General features: G+C 36.6%; 1 protein-coding gene across 8 annotated transcripts in view; it reads right to left on the bottom strand.

The window, feature by feature from the left end:
- Positions 1–27,650, bottom strand: part of EPS15 (epidermal growth factor receptor pathway substrate 15) — a 138,224-nt gene that overhangs the window by 69,535 nt on the left and 41,039 nt on the right. For 6 of the 8 annotated variants that reach the window (XM_061121920.1, XM_061121923.1, XM_061121924.1 and 3 more), the window contains exons 8-12: positions 25,146–25,205; positions 14,131–14,331; positions 13,127–13,272; positions 11,273–11,429; positions 6,984–7,069 (exon numbers count right to left, since the gene is read on the bottom strand). In XM_061121920.1, coding sequence (XP_060977903.1) covers positions 6,984–7,069; positions 11,273–11,429; positions 13,127–13,272; positions 14,131–14,331; positions 25,146–25,205 — 650 coding nt within the window. The remainder of the gene's footprint in view (positions 1–6,983; positions 7,070–11,272; positions 11,430–13,126; positions 13,273–14,130; positions 14,332–25,145; positions 25,206–27,650) is intronic. The other 2 variants (XM_061121921.1, XM_061121922.1) reach the window with 1 other exon arrangement.

Genomic DNA, 27,650 nt, shown 5'->3' with positions numbered 1-27,650 from the left:
TAAATGTATTTCAGATTTATAAAATGTGACTATAATTTAAAACTTAATATGGTTTTGAGGCTCTATGATTTTCTTAATAAGACAGTCATAAAATGTTACATATGTTCTTTTTTGTGATTAGCTGTAATTCACCATGCAAGACTGACAGTACAACTTAACATTATGGTAACTAGAAGTAGTGAAAGCTCAGTTTATCAAAATGTAATTAATATTACAAAAGTTTGCGCTAGCAAGAACATTTAATGTACAATGCTCTACTTCCTATTAAAACTCACTACAAAGATTTTCCATATGTAAAATAACTAATGTTGAAATCGAGCAAGCCCTAGAATATTGGGGTATGTCTCTATTTTCATAGGCTTGAGAGGCATAGATGACAAGTATTTTCAAATCTAGCTACCATTCAATGCACACTTCTCATAACACAAGCAAAAATGCTAATGGGCCACTTATAGACCATATGAAAATGCAGTCTATACACCAGTAAGACTAATCCAATGTTTATTTTTTTCAAACCAAAGTAAAAATGTTCTAAATCTTAATGAAAAGCTATATTATATAAAAGGAAAAATGCAGAACTAGAACTTATACAACCAGGTTTGGGTGCCAGTCAGCACTGTTGCTGACCTGATGTATGACTGATTTTTTTTCCCAAAGAGTAAGAAAGAAATGGGATTATGTAATCTCCAAGGGTTTGTTTTTATTTGTGTTTTACTTTCTAGGATTCCAACAGTAGAAGCTTTATGTAATAGGCAAAGGCTCACTTTTTTGAGCTGGAAATGAGAATCTGATAGAATTCAGTAGAAGGCAGATATGTCAAAACTAAACACTCACATTTATAAAAAGTGCCCAAGGGAGACAAGGCAGAGAAGTAGGTGGAAGTGGAGTACATCTTTCTCCATGGATGCATCAGGAACACATCTTCAGATGCAGAAGATCTTGCAGAGCAATCAGCTGAGAGCTAGCAGGAGTCCCTGACCATCGGAAAGGAATACACAGATCCACGCAAAACATGGTAGAATGAAGGAAGGAAGGGAAACAGAGGAAGATAATGAACAGGACCAATCTGTACCTGGGGGGTTGGGGAGCTGAACGAGGGTTGCGATCCCCACATCAGGGCAAGTGGTTGGGACAGAGGGGAAGCATTTGAGGCTGTTGGACAGGGAAGGTGATCTGTAACCGTCTGAATGGAGTGAGAATGACACAGACAATCTGTGCCATGGCCCTACATACCCTGGATGGGGATGCATGTCCACCAGAATGCATGGTGACTGGGAGATGGAGAATAGAGATCGGACAGCAATTCCAGGACAAGCACTGCTGTTGACCACAGGGAGATGGCCTGAGGAGATGAGGAGGAGGAGAGTGTGGCAGGGAATGTCTTTGGAGGAAAGCCAGGAAGCCATGGAGGGGGCATGGTGCTACTGCTGAGTCACAGGGAGGGGATGGAGCCCATCACTGTAGCCTCTCTCTCTCCACATGCAAACACCAGCAGCTGACCAATAGAGACAGACCCCAGAGAGGGTGGTCCTAACAGTGACAGACACATGGAGCCATAGAGAAGGACCAGCCAGAGAGGCCTTTGAACACCAGCTGGCAGAGGTTAGAAAAGGATTCTATGAGCAGCATATTTTCCATGCCTGTGGCCAACTGGCTTCACTGCACACCTGGCACCACTAGAGTCCCTGCAATCCAAGCAGCCGTGCCACCTCCACATTCGGTCCTCACTGGGGCAAAGTAGCCAGATGCTAGGAAAACACCCTAACAGTGCCATATCTCTTGAGCCCGTGGCTACTGGTGTCCATGAGCTGCCAGGGTTCCTGTGATCCAAACAGCCATGACATCTCCATGCCCATTCCTCACTGGTGCAGACCCGAGTCCTCCAGGGCAGCCTCAGGAGCAAACTCTCATGGATGACCCACATGCAGAGGTAAGGATAAAACCACAATTGAGCTCCAGGAGCAGAATGGCTAAAGAGGATCAAAAACCTTTCCACCAGCAGTATAAACTGCGGATAAGTCCACACGATCAACTGCGTAGACTCTCTGTCTATGGCATATATAAAAGGACAATGAGTGTTCCCACAAAAGAAAACGCCTAGCTCTAGCAGCTGTGGACACTGGAGGCAAGAACACACAGGAGCAGGGCCAGATTAGAGTCTGAGCTGTCCCCAAAACAGGTCAAAGCGATCTTGAGAAAGAAAGAGGAGCTGGTGGAATAGACTTTCCTGACTTTAGACTATACTACAAAGCTACAGCCATCAAGACAGTATGGTACTGGCACAAAAACAGAAATATAGACCAATGGAACAAGAGAGAAAGCCCAGAAATAAACCCATGCGTCTAGGGCACCTTATTTTTGACAAAGGAGGCAAGAATATACAATGGAGAACACAAGTCTCTTCAGTAAGTGGTGCTAAGAAAACTGGCAGCTACATGTAAAAGAATGAAATCAGAATACTTCCTAACACCATAAACAAAGATAAACTCAAAATGGATTAAAGACCTAAATTTAAGACCAAAAACTATAAAACTCTTAGAGGAAAACATAGGCAAAAGACTCTATGTCATAAATCATAGCAAGATCCTCTGTGACCCACCTCCTAGAGTAATGTAAATAACAACAAATATAAATAAGTGGGACCTAACTAAACTTAAAAGCTTCTGCACAACAAAGAAAACCATAAATAAGATGAAAAGACAACTCTCAGAATGGGAGAACTGCAAATGAAGCAAGTGACAAAGGATTAATCTCCAAAATATACAAGCAGCTCATGAAGCTCAATATCAGAAAATCAAACAACCCAATCAAAAAATGGGAGGAAGACCTAAACAGACACTGCTCGAAAGAAGACATGCAGATGGCTAATAGACACTTGAAAAGATATTCAAAATTGTTTATTATTAGAGAAATGCAAGTCAAAACTACAATGAGGTATCACCTCACTCTGGTCAGAATTGCCATCATCAAAATATCTGCAAAAAATAAATGCTAGAGAGGATGTGGAGAACAGGGAACCCTCTTGCACAGTGGTGGGAATATAAACTGATACAGCCACTATGGAGAACAGCATGGAGGTTTCTCAAAACACTAGGAATAAAACTACCATAGGACCTAGCAATCCCACTTACTGGGCATATACCCTCAGAAAACCATAATTCTAAAAGACACATTTACCCCAATGTTCACTGCAGTACTATTTACAATAGCTAGGACATGGAAGCAACCCAGATGTCCATTGACAGATGAATGGATAAAGAAGCTGCGGTACATAGATATATAATGGAATATTAGCCATAAAAAGGAATGCATTAAAGTCAGTTCTAGTGAGGTGGATGAACCTAGAGCCTGTTATACAAAGTGAAGTTAAGTCAGAAAAAGGAAGACAAATACCATATATTATAGTATATATATGGACTCTAGAAACAGTACTGACAAACCTATTTGCAGACCAACAACAGAGATGCAAACACAGAGAACAGACTTGTGGACACAGTGGGGGAAGAGGAGGGTGGGACAAATTGAGAGAATAGCATTGAAAGATATACATTAACAAATGGAAAACAGACAGCCAGTGGAAATTTGCTCTATGCCACAGGGAGCTCCTCCCAGTGCTCTGTGACAACCTAGAGGGGTGGGATAGGGTTGACGGCGGGAGGGAGGTCTAAGAGGGAGGGAACATATGTATATCTATGGCTGATTCATGTTGACGTATGGCAGAAACCAACACAACATTGTAAAGCAATTATTCTCCATTTAAAAATTAAAAAAAAAATTTTTTAAGATAAAACTGAATGGAAAAATACTGGTTTTATTTAGTATTATGCTGAGTATTTGCTATGCATTTGAAAAACCAATGCTTTAAAAATATAATTATTTTCATCAATTAAAACAATTATTTATCAAATAGAAAACATTTTTTAAGACAGTACCCAGACTAAGTTTATAAAATGTCAAGACGTACTGTTCAAAGAGACAGATGATACTAAGGGCAATCATTGACATTACTGTGGATTTGAAGCTATGCTGCCTTCTATAGACATTCACTCCCTGAATTCACCCCTCCTTCTAGCAGAATTTTCATCTGGGGATACGCCCTCCTCCATTTGGCCTCAGTGGCAAACTACCCCCACCCATCCAAGAGACAGTTCATGACACATCAGCAAGCAGTATGTCCCTGGCCATGACTGTTTCAGTATAATCCTACACCAGTCCAATCAGATCGACTCTGAGGGCTTTTGCAGGAACTGCCAGAAGACAGTAACCCCACTAGATTTGAAATAATAGGTACATGAAACTCAGATGTGCAATAACCCCCCTGACAGGATAATAGGAAAGTCTACCTGAGAATGGAACCACCTAGTGGAGGTGGAAACAGGAAATGGAGAGAGCAAGAGAACTGATTACATCATTTTAGCCCCAGTGCAAAGCTATGCTTTAAGCTACGCTTACTCCTTGGAAGGAAAGTTATGACCAACCTAGATAGCATATTAAAAAGCAGAGACATTACTTTGCCAACAAAAGTCCATCTAGTCAAGGCTACGGTTTTTCCAGTGGTCACGTATGGGTATGAGAGTTGGACTGTGAAGAAAGCTGAGCACCGAAGAATGGATGCTTTTGAACTGTGGTGTTGGAGAAGACTCTTGAGAGTCCCTTGGACTGCAAGGAGATCAAACCAGTCCATCCTAAAGGAGATCAGTCCTGGGTGTTCATTGGAAGGACTGATGCTGAAGCTGAAACTCCAATACCGGGCCACCTCAAGCAAAGAGTTGACTCATTGGAAAAGACCCTGATGCTGGGAGGGATTGGGGGCAGGAGAAGAAGGGGACGACAGAGGATGAGATAGCTGGATCACATCACCAACTCAATGGACCTGAGTTTGAGTAAACTCTGGGAGTTGGTGACGGACAGGGAGGCCTGGTGTGCTGCGATTCATGGGGTCACAAAGAGTCCGACACGACTGAGTGACTGAACTGAACTGAACTGAAGCTATCCCTACCTCTAAGAGGCCTTAGTGAATAAATTCACTCTCACTTATTCAGCTTGGGTTGAATTCTTTCTTGCAACTGAAAAGAATCATAACTTTCTCTACAATAATCTCAATGTAGTCTCATGGATGAGGAAAGATCTTTCCCAAGTTCTTGCCATATAGCCCGGCTGCATCATTTAATTCCCTTATGTCTCAGTATCATCAAGATAAAAGTTATCAGTCGTTATCTGCTTTAAAGTGTTGTGAAGGTTGAAAAAAAGTTTATGTAAGTAAAATGACATTTAAATCCAACGCCCTATAGATGGAAAAGTGGTCTCACTTTTTAAAAAATTACAATTTTATTTATTTATTTTTTATTTTGGGCTATGATGGATCTTTTGTTGTTGCACAGGCTTTTCTTTAGTTGAGGCAAGCAGGAGCCGGTCTCTAGTTGCAGTGCATGGGATTCTCATTTAGGTGGCATCTCTTGCTATTGAGCAAAAGCTCTAGGGTAAGGGGGGCTTCAGGAGCTGCAGCCCATGGGCTCAATAGTTGTAGCTCCCAGGGTGTAAAGCACAGGCTCTAAAGTTGTGGCACATGGGTTTTGTTGCTTTGCGGCATGTGGCAGTCTTTCCAGATCAGGGATTGAACCCATGTTTCCTGCATTAGCAGGCAGATTCTTTACCAATGAGCCACCAGGGAAGCACTCACTTTTTAAAAAGAAATTTTAGGAAGTCATTTTTACAATATGCATTACTATAAAAGTTTCTAGGGACAAGGAGATTAGGAAATACCAAGAGTACCTGCTATATTTAAATTCAAATCTAATTGTATTCAAGTCCATTTCTACACAGTACATGTGTAGAAAGAAAATTCAACACAGTACATATGAAAGAAAATTCAACTCCAAATCAAGTAGTCTTGAAATCAGATATTAATTCTACCGCTTTTTTTTTTTAATTCTACTGCTTATAGGTTTGTATGACTTTCAGTAAAATAACCTAAGCATCTTAACTCTCTACCTGTAAAACAGTAATATCTATCTCAAGTTACAAAGTTTCTGTGAGGACCAAATGGGGCAACAGTTACAAAAGCTCTTGGCATGATGTCTACATATAAAATTCCTTCAATAAAATATATTAAATAATGTTTTCCTAATGTGTTATTCAAATACCTAAAGTTTGAGGGAAAATTATTTCAGGGAAACGGAGGGACAAAGTTAGGAGGTTGAGATTAACATATACACACTACTATACTTAAAATAGAAAAACAACAAGGACCTACTGTATAGCATAGGAAACTATACTCAGTATTTTGCAATAACCTATAAGGGAAAAGAATTTGAAAAAGAACAAGTGTATGTATGTGTATATATATGTGTGTGTATATATAAAAGGAATATATACATATATATAAAAGGAAAGACAGTGAAAGTGAAGTCGCTCAGTAGTGTCCGATTCTGCAACCCCAGGGACTACAGTAGCCTTCCAGGCTCCTCCGTCCATGGAATTTTCCAGGCAAGAGTACTGGAGTGGGTTGCCATTTCCTTCTCCATAAAAAAGGAGATATATATATATATACATATACATATACATATATATATACATATACATATACATAAATATATATATATATATTTACATATATATAAAAGGAATCATTTTGCTATACACCTCAAACTAACACAACATTGTAAATCAACCACCATACTTTAAAAAAAAAAAACAAATAAATTTTTAGGATATACTTATTTCACTGTCCATAATCTAATAGTACCTTATAGTTGATGGAAGGCCATTATTTATTTGGAAGTGACTTTCTTTATTCAGTGCTACACAAGAAAATAGTACATCCTGCAATTAAAGGTTGCCTTAGATTTAATAAGGTACACTGATTCCCATTTTAAGAACTATAGTACTTAACCAAATAAACTAGTATTTACCAAGATTTACATTAGAAACAGAAAAGAGTGTGTGTGTACTTATATAGTCAGGTATAATTTTACTTTACGTACCTCTGTAGGTCAACTATTTCATTGTTAAGGGTATCTAGCTCCTTAATAGCAGAGAAATCTGCAACAGGACTTGATCCTATGATGTTCTAAAAACAAAGAGTTCACAATTACAACATTATTACTATAAAATTGCATGTGGAAAAGCATTAAAAATCTTTAAAAGTACTATATGGATACATGTTTTATGGTATTACTAACACTTTTAATTCACTTAAGAAAACTATCACTATCTAGTGTAATTTCACACACATACATACAGAGTTATATACTAAGATATATTCCCTTAAACTCTCTAAAAGCTGTTGTTCTATAATATATACCACCACTTGAGATCTCAATGTCTTCATCACTTGATCTTAGCCTGTCTAGAACACTGCAATAAAGAAGATAACAGATTTATAAACTAATTCCTCCACTGAAGCATAAATTTCTTGGGGAGATGAATGGTGATTTATTTGTGTCAAATAAATGATGGTTGATTTTATTTAATTAAACAAATATTTACTTTCATTAAATACTTTCAGTGTCTCCTCTATTTAAACTAAAGCCAACCACCCAGCATATTCCACAGTAAATATTAATATCACCATAATGAAACTATCTTCATATGATATCATTTACATTAAGATTTTCTTTTGATAATGAAGATATCAGAATTAGTCTCTGAATGGTATTTGTATTTAGAAAACCCAGCTGATTTATTCTGGGTCCTGCTATTTTACTAGCTGCATGATTTCACTGTGAAACAGGGAAATAATCTCTCGCCTGCCCACTTCAAAAATTAAATATTGCATATGAAGTCACTCTACAAACTTTTATGATATTTTATAAATATAAGCTATTATAATTAACTTCCTCAACAGAAAATGCTCTTTAAATTTCTCTCTTTAGAGAGAAAGCCTTGCAATGACTTGCTTCCACTCTGGCTGAATTTTCTTTGTGAACCACATTTTTGTCGCCTTACATAACCGGCTGAAGTCAGGGCAAAAAGATAATTGTTCCTTCAAACACTTGACCTACACCCTGTGCTACAAGCAGATTGACAAATAACGGGATGATCACCATTAAGAAATGTTAAAACTGAGATTTAAACAGGTAAAACTAAGATATATTGAGGACCTTATTAGCAGAACATAAAATTATGTTCTAAAAGGTGAACTATTATACTTATGCTGCTATGAACGTAATGTATGTCACCAACTTGCACAACAGAAGAAGAAATCTGGAAGTTCACAATATCCTATCTGCTCATAATTATAAAGGTTTACAAATAACTTAAGTACTAATTTGAAAACAGTAGCGCTGTAGGTGAGGCAGGTATTATTATAAATCTCATTTTAGAATTAAGGAAACATACTAAAGGACTTGCTTAAAGTTGAGCCCAGCTAATAAGGCAATATTGTCAGGAGACTTCTAATTAAATTCAAGTGCTATTTCACATTATGCCCCTCAGCACCTGCAAACTAAGACCATTTAAATAAAACTATTACCCTAAAAGCCAACTCAATGAACAGATAGATCCATAAAATGTGGCAAATAATCATTTCTATACTTCTTTACGCTACACTGCATAACAGTCCTCATGTGCTTTGTTTTGATTATCAACACCAAAATTAGGATCAATTAGGATTCAATTAATGCTAGTCTCAATTTTATATTAATTACAGATCTATACCAAATATGCCTCTTACAATGTTTTACTACATGTTTCACTAATACACAGACCCTTATCATTCCATATTAAATTAGAAATTTTAAAGTGAGTTTCCAAATGTGACAAGTATTTACCAGAATTTTAACTTATGAGCTAAGCCTGGCCAGACAATTTAAAAGGTGAACAAAACGAAAAATAAGCACTTAGTCTCACTTTCATCACCAAGAGTAACTTACACATCACCTAAAAGCTACTGAGAACTTTGCTATCAGAGGTGCAAGCAAACCAAGAAACTCATGACTCCCACACCTCTTCTTGTCACTCTAACTCAAAAAAGTGACTCACATTTGACAGTCTTTCACTATTAAAAATATCATCAGAGTGAGATAAGTAAGTTTAACGTCAAGCAAGTTATAAAGTGATACCACAGATGACTCCAGAATGAAGATTACTGTACTTAGTTGGTACAGATTAGTGTGCTTGTGTGCCTCAATTACTGACACAAAAATTAAACTCCCATTCCAGAGCAATAAAATGACATTCAATCAGGAAGCATGGAAAGGTACAGCTAACAGCATATAAGGCACAGGAAGAAAAATGTACTTTTTTATGTTCCCTAGTCACAGAATACTTTCTCTCACCCTGTTTTGTGCATTACAGAAAAGTTCCACTTTGGTGATTCTAAGTGGATCAGAAAGCCTAAGGAAGGCAAGTTAAAACACACACAAGGACCAAGTGATAGACACGTGACAAAAGCATGCTGTTTAGGTATTTTCTCTGCATCAACTTAGCTGCATAAAAAAACCTCTAATTTCAAAATGTATCTTGTAAACCAAAAACTGTAATGCTAAAAAAGGCATAAAGTAAAGCTCTAACCTTGAGAGAGTAGAGTTAAGAAACTGACAGTACAAGAAAGGCGAAAAGCAGAGTGCTGCAGAATGGAAAAAATAGTCCAAACTAGAAAAAACACAGAAAGGAAAGCAACGTTCAAAAAAGGATTAGTCAAAGCTGCAAAAATGCAGTTCTAAAAAAATTAGATTATAAAGAGAAAATAGATTATTTGAACGACAAAACAAATGCAAATTTTAATTTTTAAGGTTAAAATTACTGGTTATAGGTAAGACAACAGTGATAAAATCCCATTTTAATGAATACTGATATCTCACATAGAAGTACCTATGCTCTAGTGAATGGACTTTACTAAATCTACTAAACTGAAAATTCTGTACAGCAGACACAACTCAAAGTGTCTACTAATTAGAGCCTTTGATGAACAAACATAATTTGCTTCAGAAAGTTCTGCTGTATGTGTTTTTTGTGTTGGTGGGAGATTCAGTGGGTATAAAATGAAGGGGGCAAGGGAAAAAAACAGTCTCTATAGGTGAAAGAAGATGAAACAACACAACATTCCATAACTGAGGTATAGTTATAGCAGGGGGCATAAATACAAGTGTGTAATCTTTATCTTTCCAGGTGGCATCACTTTTAGCCTTCTCTACAATTTAGGGAATCCATGTCCTACATGAAAATGAATCTCAAAAATTCACAAAATGCTCCTCCCCAAACACGGACAAAGCAGATTATCAAATAGTTACTTTACTTGAAAATAAGAATAAAAATTCTTACACATAACTTCTATACTGAGTGGCTATAAATTTCTGTTTAGTTGAGTTAGAGAAAATAATCCAATTTTGACTTAATCAATTTGTTAAAATGGGATTTTTTAACCTATGCAACAAAATTAATGCAAAACCAAAATAGTCTACTGACATTTTAAAGAGAACTCTCCTCATATCAAATATGTGACAACTCCTTATATATATAACTTTAAATAAGAATCACCACAGTCATGGTTACTTTGTAGGTCACAAGAAATTTAAAGATACGAAGTACATAGTTTTAAGGCAAATAGCCACTAGAGTAGGCAGGCTCTTTTAAAGCTCTATTACAAGGCCAAGGTATTATAAACCACAATATTAGGAAGTGTTTCTAGATGAGAAAAGAAAAATCAAGATACAATATTACTAAAACATGTAGTTTTGAAAATCCCCACTGCTGGCCAGAACCAAAAGTACCTAAAACCTGTTTCTAACTGTTCAGATATGAAATGTGGTTGTATGTTCAGGAATAGAGGTCATCCATATGGCAAAAGCCACACAGGTTTTTCAACCTTCAATTCAAGCACAAAATTTCTTTTCTTTTTATGTAAAATCAACAAGTAATCATAATCTCTTAGGTTTTGTTTTCAACTTTGTATTGCTTTCTCCAAGTGTGAATTATCAAATGAAACATAATAATTTAATTCTTATAGATTTCATTTAAAATCAACACTCTATTAATAAAAATTAATTCACAAATCCACAAGGGGAAAAACAAGATCAAATTTTTCCAATTTTCAGACTGGAAAACATGGTTTGCAATACGTGTAATGAACGGCGGGAAAAATGAGCTATAGCCCAAGGGTATCATACAAGGCACTGAACATATTTATAGGTACACATTAAACTACAAACACTATACTGCTCTGTTTCTAGCCAGATACATTTTCTCCACTATTCCATACAAACTGAGTTTGTCATCTGACACAGCATTTGTTTCTTTCTATTAACTGTATTAAGGTTTTACGTTGTCTTACCTTTTGTAAAGTGGCCCTATCTGATGGTGGGATCATCTCAGGAGTAAGAATGTGAGGAGGATCAATGCCCTTTATTAACTTCTGATTGATTAAGTGAAAAGCCAAGGCAAATTGATCTTTTGAAAGCTTCCCACAGTTCTTTGTGTCACATAATGACCTGTGCAAATAAACAAAATGAACAGTATATAAATGCCACAACTAACATTCTAAAAATCCAGGGGAAAATTAACATGACTATGTAGCTCTAAAATCATCATCATTTGAATTAAAAAAGAAAGTCACACCAACTCATGGCTAGCCCCAAACTCACTAACATGTTAGAAGAGAGATACTAGCTGTTAATAAAATGGTAAGAAAAAGAGAACCATTCACCCTGGTGCTGAGCGGGGGGCGGATCTATAACTCGGGTTTGCTCTGTGCTTTCTTACTGATTTCCAGAATCACTACAGAATAAAAGTTGTGGTGCGCCAATATTCTCTGCTCCCAACATTTTAAACATTAAAAGATGTCAAACGAAACCTAAAGTTTCGACAAATTTGGTTCGTTCATGGCATTAGAATGATTATAAAACAAGCAAAATACCCTGTGTCAGCTTGTTTCCTGCAACTTTTGAAGTAGGAGGATATAAGGATTCCCAAGTCAAAGAAAAACAACAGCTGCAAATGGAGATCACGTGTGGAAAGGAGGCAGCAATCTGGAAACCTTTACAAAATCACTTGAAGAGAAACAGCAATGTTTTATTCTATTTGCTTTCTCCTTTTTCTATTTTTTTAAACTCAGCTTTCTAAAGTTCTGACCTGAAAGATTCACCGAAAACCAATGTGGCCTGACAAAAAGACTACAGACTACGGTGTCAAAGAAACCTTGAATTCCACTTTTCTACTATTTCTTCTTGTGACATTGGCTGTATTTTTTAACCTCTCGAAGTCTAAGTTTCTTCATCTACAAAGTGGAGATAACATCCATCTTGCAAAGTTACTGTGAGAATTAAAGACAAAATACATAAGAAGTTTGGGCAAAATGGGAAACCCATGACAGCTGCCATTTATTCAGTATAGTGCCTAGCCTAGGCACTAGAAAGTGGAAGCTACCATTAGTTATATATATATTTAATCTTTTCCAGTCTTGAGTTCTTATTCTTTTAAGGCAGATCTATAGTCCTTTGTTCTTTTCTGTGTTCCTCTTTGCAGCTATGTGGTACCATTTTTGATGTCTGCCCCTTGAAACCTCATGATAACTAACCTCAGTATAATGAGACAGATTAGCAGGCAGGCACACTATAAAGCATTTTCATTATATATTACCTCATTTAATGTGAAATTCACTAAAGACGCTAAAGTTTGTCACTTTTAAGGACCAAGTGTGCAGTTCCCATGTAAAGGTATAAGTATACATATACCCTACAGAATTATACAATAATGCTTTCAAGATTCTGCTTTTTAATACTGTTTAAATTTCAGAATTTTGGATTCTCCTTTAAAAGCTGAAGTTTAATAGTTGATATAAATCAATGCTGGATTTTAACATTCTAATAACTGACACTGTCAACCTAATAAAATTATAGGTAACCTATCTGCAAGCTTTTGTCCACTGCTCAGAAGAAATCATCAAGAGGGAGGGGATATATGTATAATTATGGCTGATTTACATTGTCCTACAGCAGAAACCAATACAACACTGTAAAGCAATTCTCCAATTAAAAAATAAATTTATTAATAAAAAAATCATCAGACAAAAGTTTCACTATAAAGTTCTAAAACAAAAACTGTCCTACTTACTAATGCCTAAAAGTATTACAAAAGTAGAGCTGATACAAAACCATTATTTGTTTTTTAAATCAGCTTAAACTCTTACCAAATATGGGCAAGTAAGGCAGAAGGTAAGCCTGTCTTCAGGAAGATTTCACGGACTTCCAATCCTGACACAAATCCATCCATATCTTTATCAGTTTTCAAGAAGATTTCATCATATTTAGCTTTTTCTGCAGGGGATACAATCCACTACAGGAAAAAAAAAATACATATATATATATATATTTCTGCCAAAATGAAACAAACTTTCAAGTGTCCTCTTTCAAGTCATGACAGTATCTGTCACAAATTCTCAGCAACTCTATCCCACTAACTATAGCAACAGTGTGTCACTTCCATCACACCCCAACTGAAATGCTGTGATGAAGAGAAAATTACAGAAAAAAAATATAGGTTAGCTACAGGGCCTATATTTACAGATGCCCATTTTATTTTTTTCAAATGATGTGTAAATTCAAGCACAGTTAACTCTTGACTTATGAATGACCACATTAATAGACGTAACTGGGAGAGTCTGTATAAATAAAAGACTCAGATAATTCTAAATCTCCATTTTTTTACAGTTACATTCTGAATTCTTAACTGTAGCCAAACAATTAAGAATCAGGGGGCTGATTTGCATATTCTGTCATTATTTTCCTTCACTCAACCTAATAAGAAGCTGGTTACAGGAAAAGGCCTTGGACAACACAAAACTGGATAATTTGACCCCAAAGAATCAAGAGTTAACTTGAGATTAAACAAACAAAATATCTATTAACTATGCCAGGGCAAGCATGCCAGATTAACACAGTGTATCTTCTATCTCCAACTTGAATTGCAGGTAGATCAAGGCAAAGCCAACGAAACATCCATATGACTTAAGTAAGGCCATACAGGAGAGGATTATCTGTCTTCTCTAGGACATCACATTAGACAAGCTCAAAGGAGGGAGCCCTGAAGTTTGATCCCTTTGATTGTTCCTCCTATCTTCATCAAGCGATCAGTTGTTAAATGCCATGCACTTTGTTTTTTTAAAAAAGTCCTTTAACAATGATAAATCTATACCTGTCTTAACGGTGCTTTGGTAGGTAAAATGCCTACTGGTGGGAAGGAGTGGTAAGGTTCCTTGGCTGATGCTGAAGAGGGGATCAACCGCATAGGGCCTGATATACTGACCGTTTTCCTCTTAGAAGGTGGCACCAAGGCTGGAGGCAAGGACATTGGCACAGGTTCTTTCTCCAGTGCGCAGTATACCAAAAACATGGCCTTCAAAACAGATGAACCAGAGTCATATATATTAAAATCACTTAACAAAATCCACCCACGAATTAATTTCTGTTCAACAAAAAAAGCATCTTCAAGCTGCCTCAAATCCTTTTATTAAGAAATTAAGCTGGGAAGGAAAGAAAGAGGAAAAAAGGGAGAGATGAAAGGAAGGAGGGATAAAAGGAAATAAATTAAAACTAAGCAACTTTTAGGAAGATATTCTAAGCAGTAAAAACTCAGACACACCCCCTTCAACTAAAAGTCTTGTAATGTCAAATGAAAACAACCTGGGGAAAAAAACATTTGCAAAGAAAGAACTAACTTCTCTAATATATAAAGAATTCCTACAAATTAACAGAAAAAAACCATAAAATCCAATAGGAAAATGGATTAACAGGATTAACACATACTTTATAGAAAAGTAAATACTACAAATGGCCCATTCTTTAACTTATAAAAATATGCTCACTTTCATTCACAAGAAAACAGAAAGTTAAAACTATATGAAAACACCCTTTCCCATCTATCAGCAAAATCATAACACAATTTTGTTAGCTACAATGGGCAAACAGACACTCTCGTACATGGCTAGTGAAAGCTCACACTAGTACCAAGTCTACTGTAAGGCATTTTGGCAACATCTACCAAAATATTGACTTCCCTTTTGGCTCAGCAATCTGATATCTGGGAATCTATCCTTACATATTCTCTACTTATCTTCACAGGAAAGGCTGTATCAAACAGGCTATTAATTAAAGAACTGTTTGTATCAGCACTTAAGTACTTAAACAGAAGACTGGTTTAAAAGACTGGTATATCCATACAATGAAATACTATCAAACAAACCTTAAAAAAACAAAAAACACCAAACCCCTGGGAAATATTCTGTATCTTAACTGCAGTGGTACCTTCACAAAAATATACAATTGTCAAAACTCATCAAATTGTATATTTAAATTGAATGCAATTCATTGTATGTAAAGTAGTCCTCAATAAAGCTGATCAGAAAAAAAGAATCATGGAGCACTCTGTGTGAAAAGATATCCAGAATACAATGCTAACATGAAGAAAAGTATAGTGTTGAACAGTGGGTATGTATAATAGTGTATAATCTTTGCAGTAACAGGATAATAGTTACTCAAATTTGTCTCAGTTTGCATTAAGAAATTCTAGGGGGATCAACAAAGGCAGGATAAATAAGAATATATAGAGTAGGTGTAAATGGAACAGTTGAGGGCAAGGATGAGACTGATTTTTTCCACTGAATATCCTTTTATATTGAATGGATTTATGAACCATGAGAATATTTTACCTATTAAAAGTTATTTTTAATTATAAAATAAAATAAAAAACCCACAAACTTTCTATTTTCAAAAGCTTAAAACGCCAGAAACAAAACAATCTGGCTAGCACATACTTCCAACCAAAAATTCACAATATATGTGAATATATTAGCTTGGCACTGAGTTAAAAGAAGTGAATAACATGCACATTAAAGGTCAGCATTCCTCTTGTACAGATGGGAGTCATTTCCTGGAAAAGTGGACACTTGAAGCAAAAAAGCTTATGTCAGCCATCTGCTGCCAATAGACAACACATTTTTTTAAAGTTAAAAAAAGTATTGCTAAGTTCATGTTGCCTTGAAAATAGTTTTCCTGACAACTAAAGTAAAAAATTTTTCCACCAAATAAAATAGAAAAAGTGAACAGTATGCTGTTATGATTATGTTTGATTTTCTATTATATCGTACTTTATCTTAATCAAAGTGTATCATTGAAACAAACACGGCAACTGAATCAAATGATGTACACTTGTCAAAAACAAAAAACCCCACACACACAAAAAACCAAAACCTCCTTTCCCCAAAATCTGGCCAGCAACTAATTTTTAAACTGAGAAGTTCTTGGTACTAGCAAATGCATTTGCACAGCTAGAGATAGACACTTAACTAAGAAGCATTTCAAACATCTTTTTGATGATTTCAAAGTAAAAGCATCAAAAATAAACCTAAGCTTACTCAGAGATATAGACAACAGGAAAAGAGGGTACTTTGTTTCACTGCTGCAGTCAATTACCATTAGTGGCTCACTTTCTTTGATTTTTTTCATCCTCTATGCTTTTAGGGGGTATTTCTCAAATTTTAGTGGCCATCAGAAACACACCTGGAGCGTTTGTTAAAACACAGGTTTTTCAAACCAACCCCAGTGATTCTTATTCAATTAGTCTGAGGTTAACACCTGAGAATTTGCATTTCTAGTAAGTTCACTGGTGACACATGTGTTTTATGGGAGACCATACTTTGAGAATCAGTATTTTAGGAGTTTCCTGAGGAGTTCTGTTTGTTCATTGGTTTACTCAATCAGCTGAACTGCCAATATCTAATAACAGCAATCTAGGATGAAAACGTCAGGTGTTTTTTAATGTCTTCCAAGTAATACATGCTTCCCTCATCAATTTAGTTCAATAAATCATTTACTGAAAAATTTCTTGCCACCAGACACTGTGCTAGGCATTACAAATACAAAAGTGAAGGGATCTCTCATTTTAACAATCCAACAGAAGAAGGAGCAAACATGTGAAAAGTAAATTTCAATGCAATGTGAACAAGTTGAGAAAGATTCTTAATAACTCTCTAAGTCCCAAAAACTTCATATAATCCAACAAATAACATGGACAAAAGTTTCACCACTTTCAGTCTAAGAACTTATCTAACAGAAAAATTTAAGGCTTTAAGAATGTAAAAATGAATAAATAGATAGGAAGACAGAATATAAGATAAAAGGGTCATGAGTCTCTCTCTCCAAGGAGGAGAGAAGGATAAGGGGGAAATTACAGTAGAGGAACTTGACAAACACAGCCTTAACCAAGTGATGAAGGTTAATATTACCAGTGATGTTATGTGGACATCATGTACCCCATGCCCCACTTGCCAATAAAGGTGATGAGAAAGGTATTCTACATCTGTGGTATTCTTTTCAAAAACTCATACCCTCAGGCTAATTATGAGAAAAACACATATTTCTAGGTTGGAAGACATTCCACAAGATACCTAGCTAGTACACTTAGATACTGTTAAAAGTTATAGGAAAAAAGGAAACACTGATAAACTATCAAAGACCAGAGAGACTGAGAAGACATGGCAATTAAATGTAGTGTGGCAGCCTAGGCAGGATCCAAGGACTGAAAGGAAACACTGGTGAAATGCAAATAAAGTCTAGAGTTCAATTAACAGTAATATACCAATGTTGGTTTTAGTTTTGATGTAAGTACCATGACAGTGTAATACGTTAATATTATAAGAGAAGTGAGGTGAGGGGCATTGAGGAATTCTCTGTATTATCTGCAACTTTTCTATAAATTTAAAGCCATTCTAAAATTTAACAAACATAAAAACAGAATCAAAATCAGCATGATCTAGAAGGTCCAGGTTCAGCTCTGGCTCTGTCACTAACCGATTTGCTTAAAGGAGCTAATTTACAGGATCTTGTTCAACTCTAAAATCTATGATAAAGCATAAGCTCATTTACCAAATATTAAATTATTAAACTTAAGGGTCTTCACTTTAAATTTAAAAGCCATGGTTTCAGACTCAATAACACAAAGAAGTATTTCACAGAATAGGACTGCGCACTGAGAGAACTCATTCCAACAAAGGGAACAATAAACTTTAACATAATTATCAGTCATTTCCCAATATAATAATTTTTTATTTATTTTTGGTTGGGCTGGATCTTTTGCAGCACATGGGCTCAGTAAGTGCAGCATGTGGGCTCTAGGGCACACGGACTTCAGGATTTGTGGCACACAGGCTCAGTGGTTGCAGCTCATAGGTTCTAGAGTGTGGGCTCAGTAGCAAGACCCAACTGTAGCACCTGGGTTTAGTTACTCTGCGACATGTGGAATTTTCCTGGACAAGGGATCAAAACAGTGTTGTCCCCTGTATTGGCAGGCAGGTTCTTATTCTCTGTACCACAAGGGAAGCTCCCACAATTTTATATATTATGGTATTTTGAGTTTTCAAACAGATACCAGAGAGGAAAATTTGACTCTTTCACAAAATGTCCCCTTAAGGCCCTATCAGACATATTCTCATCAGCTAAGTAAGTCAGAAGTAAAACTCAGGAAGATGTACTTCCAATATCCTTATACTCTAGTCATATAATTCATTCATGAGCAAACAGAATACTGATAATAGTCATGGACATTAAAAAAATTTTTCATTCAAGGATGTAGAAATTATTTTTTGCCATCTTATTTTTGTGTGTATACATACACACATGACTGCAGTCACCGTAAGCAATTATTTTGCAGCCTGGCACTTCAGCCATGAAATGAAGAGACACTTGCTCCATGGAAGGAAAGCTATGATAAACCTAGACAGTGTATTGAAAGGCAAAGACATCACTTTGCAGACAAAGGTCCATATAGTCAAAGCTGTGGTTTTTCTAGTAGTCAGTGATGGATGTGAGAGTTGGTCCATAAAAATGGCGAGGCACTGAAGAATTGATGCCTTCAAACTGTGGTATTGGAGAAGACTCTTAAGAGTCCCTTGGACTGCAAGGAGATCAAACCAGTCCATCCTAAAGGAGATCAAGCCTGAACAGTCATTAGAGGGACTGGTGGGTGCTGAAGCTGAAGTTACAATACTTTGGCCACCTGATGTGAAGAGTATCCTGCTGCTGGGAAAGATTAAAGGCAAAATAAGGTGGTGGTAGAGGATGAGATGGCCAGAGAGCATCATCAACTCAATGGACATGAATCTGAACAAACTCTGGGAGATAGTGAAGGACAGGGAAACCTGGTGTGCTGTAGTTCATGGGGTTGCAAAGTTGTTAGCAACTCAACAACAACAATACGTACATACCCATCTCAAAAGTCATTTTATGAACTACAGAAATAACCCCTGAAAGTAGTTTACAAAGTCATTTTAATTGTGGCCAGAACACCCATGGCATGCCAAGGCCTAATCTTTACAAATTTAGTTAAAAGAAAAAAAGAAAAACTCCACCAAGATACTCTAGATTCTGGGTTTTTAACTAAAGCACTAGATTTCAGAGAATATGAAAAGCATTTACATTTGAAAAGAAATAAGTACTATTGATTAAAGGTTCACATACAACAGAAGTTATAAGTTAGAATATCTCACTATCTTCAACTTTATTTATTCTAATTAAAAAAGTAAACCAACCCAAAAATCCCACCTATGCTATAAAAGGAAAGAAAGAATTTGGTTTGGTTAAGAATTTTAAAGATTAAAGTCTTGAACATAAAGACTCGGGTTCAACCAGATTTTGGTTCATTAATGAATTAAGAAGTTATTGTTTTTAAAAATCCATATTATAATTCAACAAACCAAATTAGAATTTCTTATGAACTTCATTTTCCCATTCAAAAAATAAACACACACTTTGGCTTTGGGACAATTGCCTGCATGTGGCCACATGTGTAGGAGAAAAGCGCTCCAGTCTGCACCCTTACATCTGAGCAGGGGCCGTGCAGACTTTTATCTGGGATGGTTTTTTCTTAAATAGCAGCACAGAGCCTTCCTTTTCAGAACACTCTCACGTGGTTTACTCTCTACTTTCCCAGGGTTTGCCATAGATAGTTGTGTCTAGGTTGCATTAGGAAGACTTGGTAACAGGGCTCTCAGGACCTCTGTGCTCTGTTCCTGCTTGGGCACCCAGCGAGAAAGAGAAGACAAGATGTTGGAATAGAAGAGCTTGAGCTTACTCCTCCACAAGAACATCAACATGACAACTTAACCACTGAACAATCATCAATAAAAAAGACTGGAACATACCAAAAATAATATTCTACATCCAAAGACAAAAAGGAAATCACAAGACAGTAGGAGGGGCACATCTGCTATATAACCAAATCCCACACCTCTGGATGGGAGACTCACAAACTGAATATAATCATATAGCAGATCTGCCGAAGAGAGAGAGCTCTGAGCCCCACATCAAGATCCCTGGTCTGTGGGTCTGGCATCAGTAGCAAGAGTCCCCAGAGCCCCTGACTTAGAAGGTCAGTGATCTTACTCTATAGGACTGGGGGAAACAGAGACTACACTCTTGGAGGGTGCACCAGGAACCAAGGAAAAGCAGTAAATTCATAGAAGCTTAGGCCAGACCTACCTGTTGGTCTTGGAGGGTTTCCCACCGAGGTAGGGGGTGGGTGTGGCTCTCTCTTAGAACGAAAAAGCTAGTTTCAAATACATCCAGAAGATATCTTGCTTGGGACATTAGCACCAAGACCTGATTGAGCCAATAGCCTGTAGGCTCCAGTGTTGGGATACCTTAGGCCAAACAACCAACAGGGCAGGAACACAGTCCCATCCATCAAAAGATAGGCTGCCTAAAGACTTCCTGAGACCACAACCACCTCTAGACACACTCCTTGACATGGCACTGTACACCAAAGAACCAAGATCCAATTCCACTCATCAGTGGGCAGAAACCTGTCCCTAACCACCAGGAAGCTAGACCAGCCTCACCCAACAGGGGGAAAACACCGGAAGCAAGAAATATACAGTGCCACAGCCTACACAACTGAGTCTGCAAACACAGGTCAGAACTTACCCTGGGACCAACTGATCCCTGGTCACTGGGTGATGAGAGGGGAGTATACGGCTGGTACACAAAGGACATCCTCTACAGAAGGCCACGTCTCCAATGTCGAGAAACATAACTAACTTTCCACATACATAAAAATACAAATGGAATTTTAGACAAAAGGAGATGGCAGAGGATTATGTTCCAGACAAAGGAACAAGATAAAACCCCACAAAAACAACTAAGTGACATGGAGATAGGCAATCTACCCAACAGAGAGTTCAGAGTAATGATCGTAAAGATGATCCAAGAACCTGGGAAAAGAATTCAAGCATAAAGCAAGAAGTTACAATAAGATTTTAACAAATAATTAGAAAAAAATGAAGAACAACCAAAGATAGTTGAAGAATACAATAACTGAAATAAAAAATAAACTAGAAGGAATCAACATAAGAATAAATGAGAATGGATAAGGGAGCTGAAAGAGTTCTGGAAATCACTGCCATGGAACAGAATAAAGAAAAAAAAGACGGAAAAGAAAAGAGGATAGTTTAAGAAACCTCTGGGACAATGTCAATCACAGCAACTTTGCATTATAGGGGTCCCAGAAGGAGAAGAGAGAGAAAGGGCCTGAGAAGATAATACTTACAGAGATGACAGCTGAAAACTCCCCTAACATGGGAAAGGAAGCTGTCACCCAAGTCCAGGAAGCACAGAGAGTACCATACAGCATCAACCCAAGGAGGAACATGCTGAGACATAGTAATCAAACTGATAAAAATTAAAGAGAAAGAAAAAATATTAAAACTAACAAGTGAAAAGCAACAAATAACATACAAGCTACCTCCATAAAGTTATAAGCTGAGTTTTCAGTAGAAACTTTACAGACAGAAGAGAGTGGCATGATACATTTAAAGATAAAAGGGAAAAGCCTACAACCAAGAATACTCTGCTCAGCAAGGCTCTTGTTCAGATTTGATGGAGAAATCAAAAGCTTTACAGACAAGCAAAAGCAAAAAAGAATTCAGTACCACCAAACCAGCATTATGACAAATGTTAAAGGAACTTCTCTAGGTGGAAAAGAAAAGGCCACAATGAGAAACAAGAAAATTACGAAATGGGAAAGCTCACTGGTAAAGGCAAACCTAGAGTAAAGGTGGGAAATCATACACACACAAATATGGTATCTAAACCAAAAATCATGATGAGAATACAAAGGCAAGGTATCTGAAATGCATTTGAACTAAAGAGATCAGCAACTTAAAACAACCATGGAAATATATATAGACTGCTATATCAAAACCTTGTGGGAACTGCAAATCAAAAAATCTATAATACATATATACACAAACAAAAAAAGGAATCCAAACACAACACTAAAGAAAGTCATCAAATCACAAGTGAACAAAAGAGGAAAGGAAGAAAAAGACCTACAAAGACAAATTCAAAACAATTAATAAAACAGCAATAAGAACATACATATCAATAATTACCTTAAATGAAAATAGATTAAATGCTCCATCCAAAAGACACAGACTGACTGAATGGATACAAAAACGAGACCCATATATACGCTGTCTACAAGAGATTCGCTTCAGATCTAGAGACACATACAGACTGAAAGTGAGAGAATGAAAAAAGGTCTTCCATGCCAAATGGGTATCAGAAGAAAGCTGCAGTACCAATACTCAAATCAGATAAAACAGACTTCAAAATAAAGACTGTTATAAGAGACAACAAAGGACACTACGTAATGATCAAGGGATCAAGGAGATACAACTGTAAATATAAATGCACCCAACATAAGAGCATGTCAATATATATAGTAAATGTTAACAGACATAAAAGGAGAAACTGACAGTAACACAGTAATGGGAATTTTAACACCCTACTTACATCAATGGACAGATCATCCAGACAAAAAATCAGTAAGGAAACACAGGACTTAAATGGCACATTAGAACAGATGGAACTAATATTAATAGAGCATTCCATCTGAAAGCAGCAGAATACAACATTCTTTTCAAGTGTACATGGAACATTCTCCAGGATAGAACACATGCTGAGCCATAAAGTAAGCCTCAGTATATTTGAGAAAATTGCAATTTTATCAGGTATGTTTTCCAACCACAATGCTATGAGATTAGAAATCAACTAAGAGAAAAAAAACTGCAAAAATCACAAACACGTGGTAGCTAAACACTGCTACTAAACAACCAATGGGTCACTGAAGAAAACAAACAGGAAATAAAATATCTAGAGACAAATGAAAATGAAAACATGACGCTCTAAAAACTATCAAATGCAGCAAATGCAGTTCTATGAAGGAAGTCTATAGCAACACAAGCTTACCTCAGGAAACAAGAAAAATCTCAAATAAACAACCAAATATTACAGCTAAAGCAACTAGAGAAATAAGAACAAACAAAACCCAAAGTTAGTAGGAGGAGAGAAATCATAAAGATCAAAGCAGAAATAAATGAAAGAGACTTAAAGGACCATAAAAGACTACTACAAGCAACTATATGGCAATAAAATGTACAACCTCGAAGAAATGGACAAATTATTAGAAAAATACAATCTCTCAAGACTGAACCAGGGAGAAATAGAAAATATGAACAGACCAATTTTAAGTACTGAACTTGAAACTGTGACTTAAAAACTCTCAACAAACAAAAATTCAGAATCAGATAGCTTTACAGGTTCTACCTGTAAATTCTACCAACAATTCAGAAAAAAGTAACACCAATCCTTCTTAAACTATTCAAAGAAATTGCAAAGGAAGGAATACATCTAAACTTATTCTATGAAGCCACCATCACCCTGATACCAAAATCAGATGCTGTGTGCTTAGCTGCTCAGTTGTGTCTGACTCTTTGTGACCCATGGACTGTAAGCTGCCAGGCTCCTCAGTCCATGGCGATTCTCCAGGCAACACTGGAGTGGGTTACCAAGCCCTCCCCCAGGGGACCTTCCCAACCCAGGTATCAAACCCAGGTCTCCAGCATTGCAGATTCTTTACCATCTGAGCCACCAGGGAAGCCCAAAATCAGATGAAGACACCACACAAAAAAAATAAGAACTGTATGATCAGCTCATAGATGCCAAAATAGCTCTTGACAAAATTCAACAGCTCATAGATGCCAAAATAGCTCTTGACAAGATTCAACATCTATTTATGACAAAACCTATCCAAAAAGTGGGCACAGCAGGAACCTATCTCAACATAATAAAGGCCATATAGAACAAATTCACAGGTAACATAACAGTAAAATGCTGAAAGCATTTCCTCTAAAATCAGGAACAAGACAAGGATGTCCACTCTCATCACTTTTATTCAATATAGAAATAAGAAAAAGAAAAGGAATTCAAATTGGAAAAGAATTGTTTGCAAATGACATGATACTATACATAGAAAATCCTAAAGACACTACCAGAAAAGATGACTCTTTTTAAAAAGATTAATAGGCTACACAAAAATTCAGTTAAACAAAAAACAAGAAGCAAAACTAAGTAAGATTTGGAAAGAGAAAGACACCCAAACACAAACCCATAAGAGAATAAAGAATAGTGCAATTTTGTGGCAAACCTGAAAGTCAAAGAAACAAGTTCCTAGCAAAATAGAGAAAATCTGAAAAGACTAATTTCCAAATAAGAGATTAAAAGGGGGATTAGAGATTTATCATTCATGAGTTCACAGCAGAATTTCATGTAACCCTTAAGGAAGACATGAAAACAGCTCTCTGAAGAATTAACTATCCATTTACTAAGGATAATATATCTTTGGATAAGAAGTCTCAACTTTCTCTGCTTTCATAAATGAGGTGAAACTGTTGTATTATTCATGTTTTCCTTTAATGAAACAAATGTGAAAATTTGGGAGTATATTTGAAATAAAGACATTTCACAGCAGAAGTAGGCACTAAGATGCCTGGTCAAGATGGGATTCAAAAGATTATACTCAGCATCTTTAGACTGCATTATCCAAAGCATGTATTCTTAGGTACCTTAAAGTCAAATAAAACAAAGAGGGCAAAAACATTCACTCTCCATTATCCATTTGCTTAATAATATTTATTGACTACAAATTCTAGGTAAAAATAGTCATATCATTAATTTTAAGAGAAATGTAATTTTCCTCTAAAGATAAACAAAAAGGGGAAATTTTCACTTGAGAAAACCATTAAGATGTTTAAAATTCCTTTTTTTTTTTTTTTTTTTTTTAGATGTTTAAAATTTCAAAAGCTTTAGATTACTTACAACGGCAAACTCATCTCTGTCAAGCATTCCATCATGGTCAATATCACTCAATTCCCAAACCTTAAAAAGAAAAGAACTGGGTAAGATTAACATCATTTCATGTGCTAATTGTATATATCAAATATGTATTTGAAGGAAAAAGTTTTTCCTAAACATAAAATCTATTTTTCTGAGAAATTTCAATTATGCTGAGCATATTATTACACCACTAATAGAATTTCTGTAAAAAAAAAATTAATAATAATTCTTAATACCAAGTAGTTTTAAACAGAAATCACTTTGCAAATTTTTAAAGAAAATATTTTGCTCCTCTCAACTAAGAAAACAATTATGTAACACAGTACTTTAAACAACTTTTTGATGCTTGAACTGTGGTGTTAGAGAAGACTCTTGATAATCCCTTGGACTGCAAGGACATCAAACCAGTCAATCCTAAAGGAAATCAGTCCTAAATATTCATTGGAAGGACTGATGCTGAAGTTGAAGCTCCAATACTTTGGCCACCTGATGCGAAGAGCTGACTCACTGGAAAGACCCTGATGCTGGGAAAGAATGAGGGCAGGAGGAGAAGGGGACGACAGACATGAGATGGTTGGATGGCATCACCAGTTCAATGGACATGAATTTAAGGAAGCTCCAGAAGATGGTCAAGGACAGGAAAGCCTGGTGTGCTACAGTCCATGGGGATCACAAAGAGTCGGACAAACCTGAGCCACTGAACAACAACTTTAAACAACTACGTTTTTTGAAAAACATCATCTCAGTTACTTCATGCAACAACTTCATGTGGTACTATAAAACTATTTTAGACCCGAGACTATATGACTTTTCTAGGATCATGTAACTATTATTAAGTAACAGAATCAGTCATCAATCTGAAGACTTTCAACCAAGTCCATTAGTTGTTTTCCCTATAATACAGAATCGCTAATCAACTGAAATACATATTCAATGAACATTGTATTATTAATCATTAGCCAACTAATGTCCAGAGCATACAGAGAATAAACCTTAAAGAAAGAAAAAAAGAAAGAAAGTGAAGTCGCTCAGTCGTGTCTGACTCTTTGCAACCCCATGGACTGTAGCCTACCAGGCTCCTCTGTCCATGGAATTCTCCAGGCAAGAATACTGGAGTGGGTTGCCATTTCCTTCTCCAGGGGATCTTCCCAACCCAGGGATCAAACCCAGGTCTCCTGCACTGTGGGCAGACGTTTTACCATCTGAGCCACCAGGGAAGCCCGATAAACTGTAAAGGCCTGGTATATTTGGTCTAAAACTAGACTATCTTCCATAGCTTTAGACCAGCTATAAACTATTTAAAATTGTTGAAATGAAGGTATTTAAGTTAGTCAACAAAATTTTATTTGGGGCAGAAAGAGAAGGTATACTGATGAGAGACAGGAGTGAATATAAGCAAGTGTCTGGTTGCTGAGGGCCTTGAAGTTTAGACTTTATCCTAAATGCAATAGGAAGCTACCTAAGAGGGTAACTTTCAAGTAAAAAATAACAAGATTACATTTATAGTTTAGAAATATAATACTGATCATATGGTATAAAAATAATTAGTAGAAAACAAGACTAGAAAATCAGTTTAGCACCTAAACTATACAATACTGATCCAGTAGTACTGGTGTTGTGATGATAAGTTGTTGTCATCGTCATCATCATGGCAGCTAACATTCAAAGAGTATGTACCAAGCTCTGTGCAAGGTACTTGATATACATTATCCCATTTAATTTGTATACCCTATAAACAGGATGGTGTGATATGAAAGTCACTCAGTCATGTCTGACTCTTTGTGATCCCGTGAACTGTAGGCTGCCAGGCTCCTCTGTCCACAGAATTCTCCAGGTGAGAATACTGGAGTGGGTAGCCATTCCCTTCTCCAGGAGATCTTCCCAACCCAGGGATCAAACCCAGGTCTCCCTCATTGCAGGAGGATTCTTTACTGTCTGAGCCACCTCAGAAGCCCAAGAATACTGGAGTAGGCAGCCTATCCCCTCTCCATGGGATCTTCCCAACCCAGGAATCCAACCGGGGTCTCCTGCACTGCAGGTGGATTCTTTACCATCTGAGCCACCAGGGAATCCATAGAAAACAGGTTAATTTTAAAGATCAGAAAACTGAGACATGGTTTTCTAATGATTTGCCCAAGGTCACACAGTTAAGAAATAGTGTAGCTATGATTCAACCCTATATAGTCTAAGTAAGAAATAAAAGAAAAGACTAGAGGTTTAAAGAGAGCAGACGAGGTCTGAAATATAAAGAGGTGTATTAAGAAGTCACTATGCAAACAGCACAAGAGAGCCTACAGTACAGAAAGCCCCGCTGAAGCTGGTGATCACAAAACTGTGAGGATACTGATCTCATGAGACTTTCTCAATAGTCCAAGTACAATCAGAGAGAAGGCAAATAATTAGCTTCATGTAAGGTTAGATTTTCATCAGGCAGGAGAGAGATTAGAAAACACGGCAAAGAAAGCTAAGGATACTGACATGAAACTG

The sequence above is a fragment of the Dama dama genome, chromosome 20 (assembly GCF_033118175.1).
Source record: "Dama dama isolate Ldn47 chromosome 20, ASM3311817v1, whole genome shotgun sequence".
In the NCBI taxonomy this organism is placed as follows: Eukaryota; Metazoa; Chordata; class Mammalia; order Artiodactyla; family Cervidae; genus Dama; species Dama dama.
The sequence above is the reverse complement of the archived record's forward strand: the minus strand, read 5'-3'. Positions and strand labels throughout refer to the sequence as shown.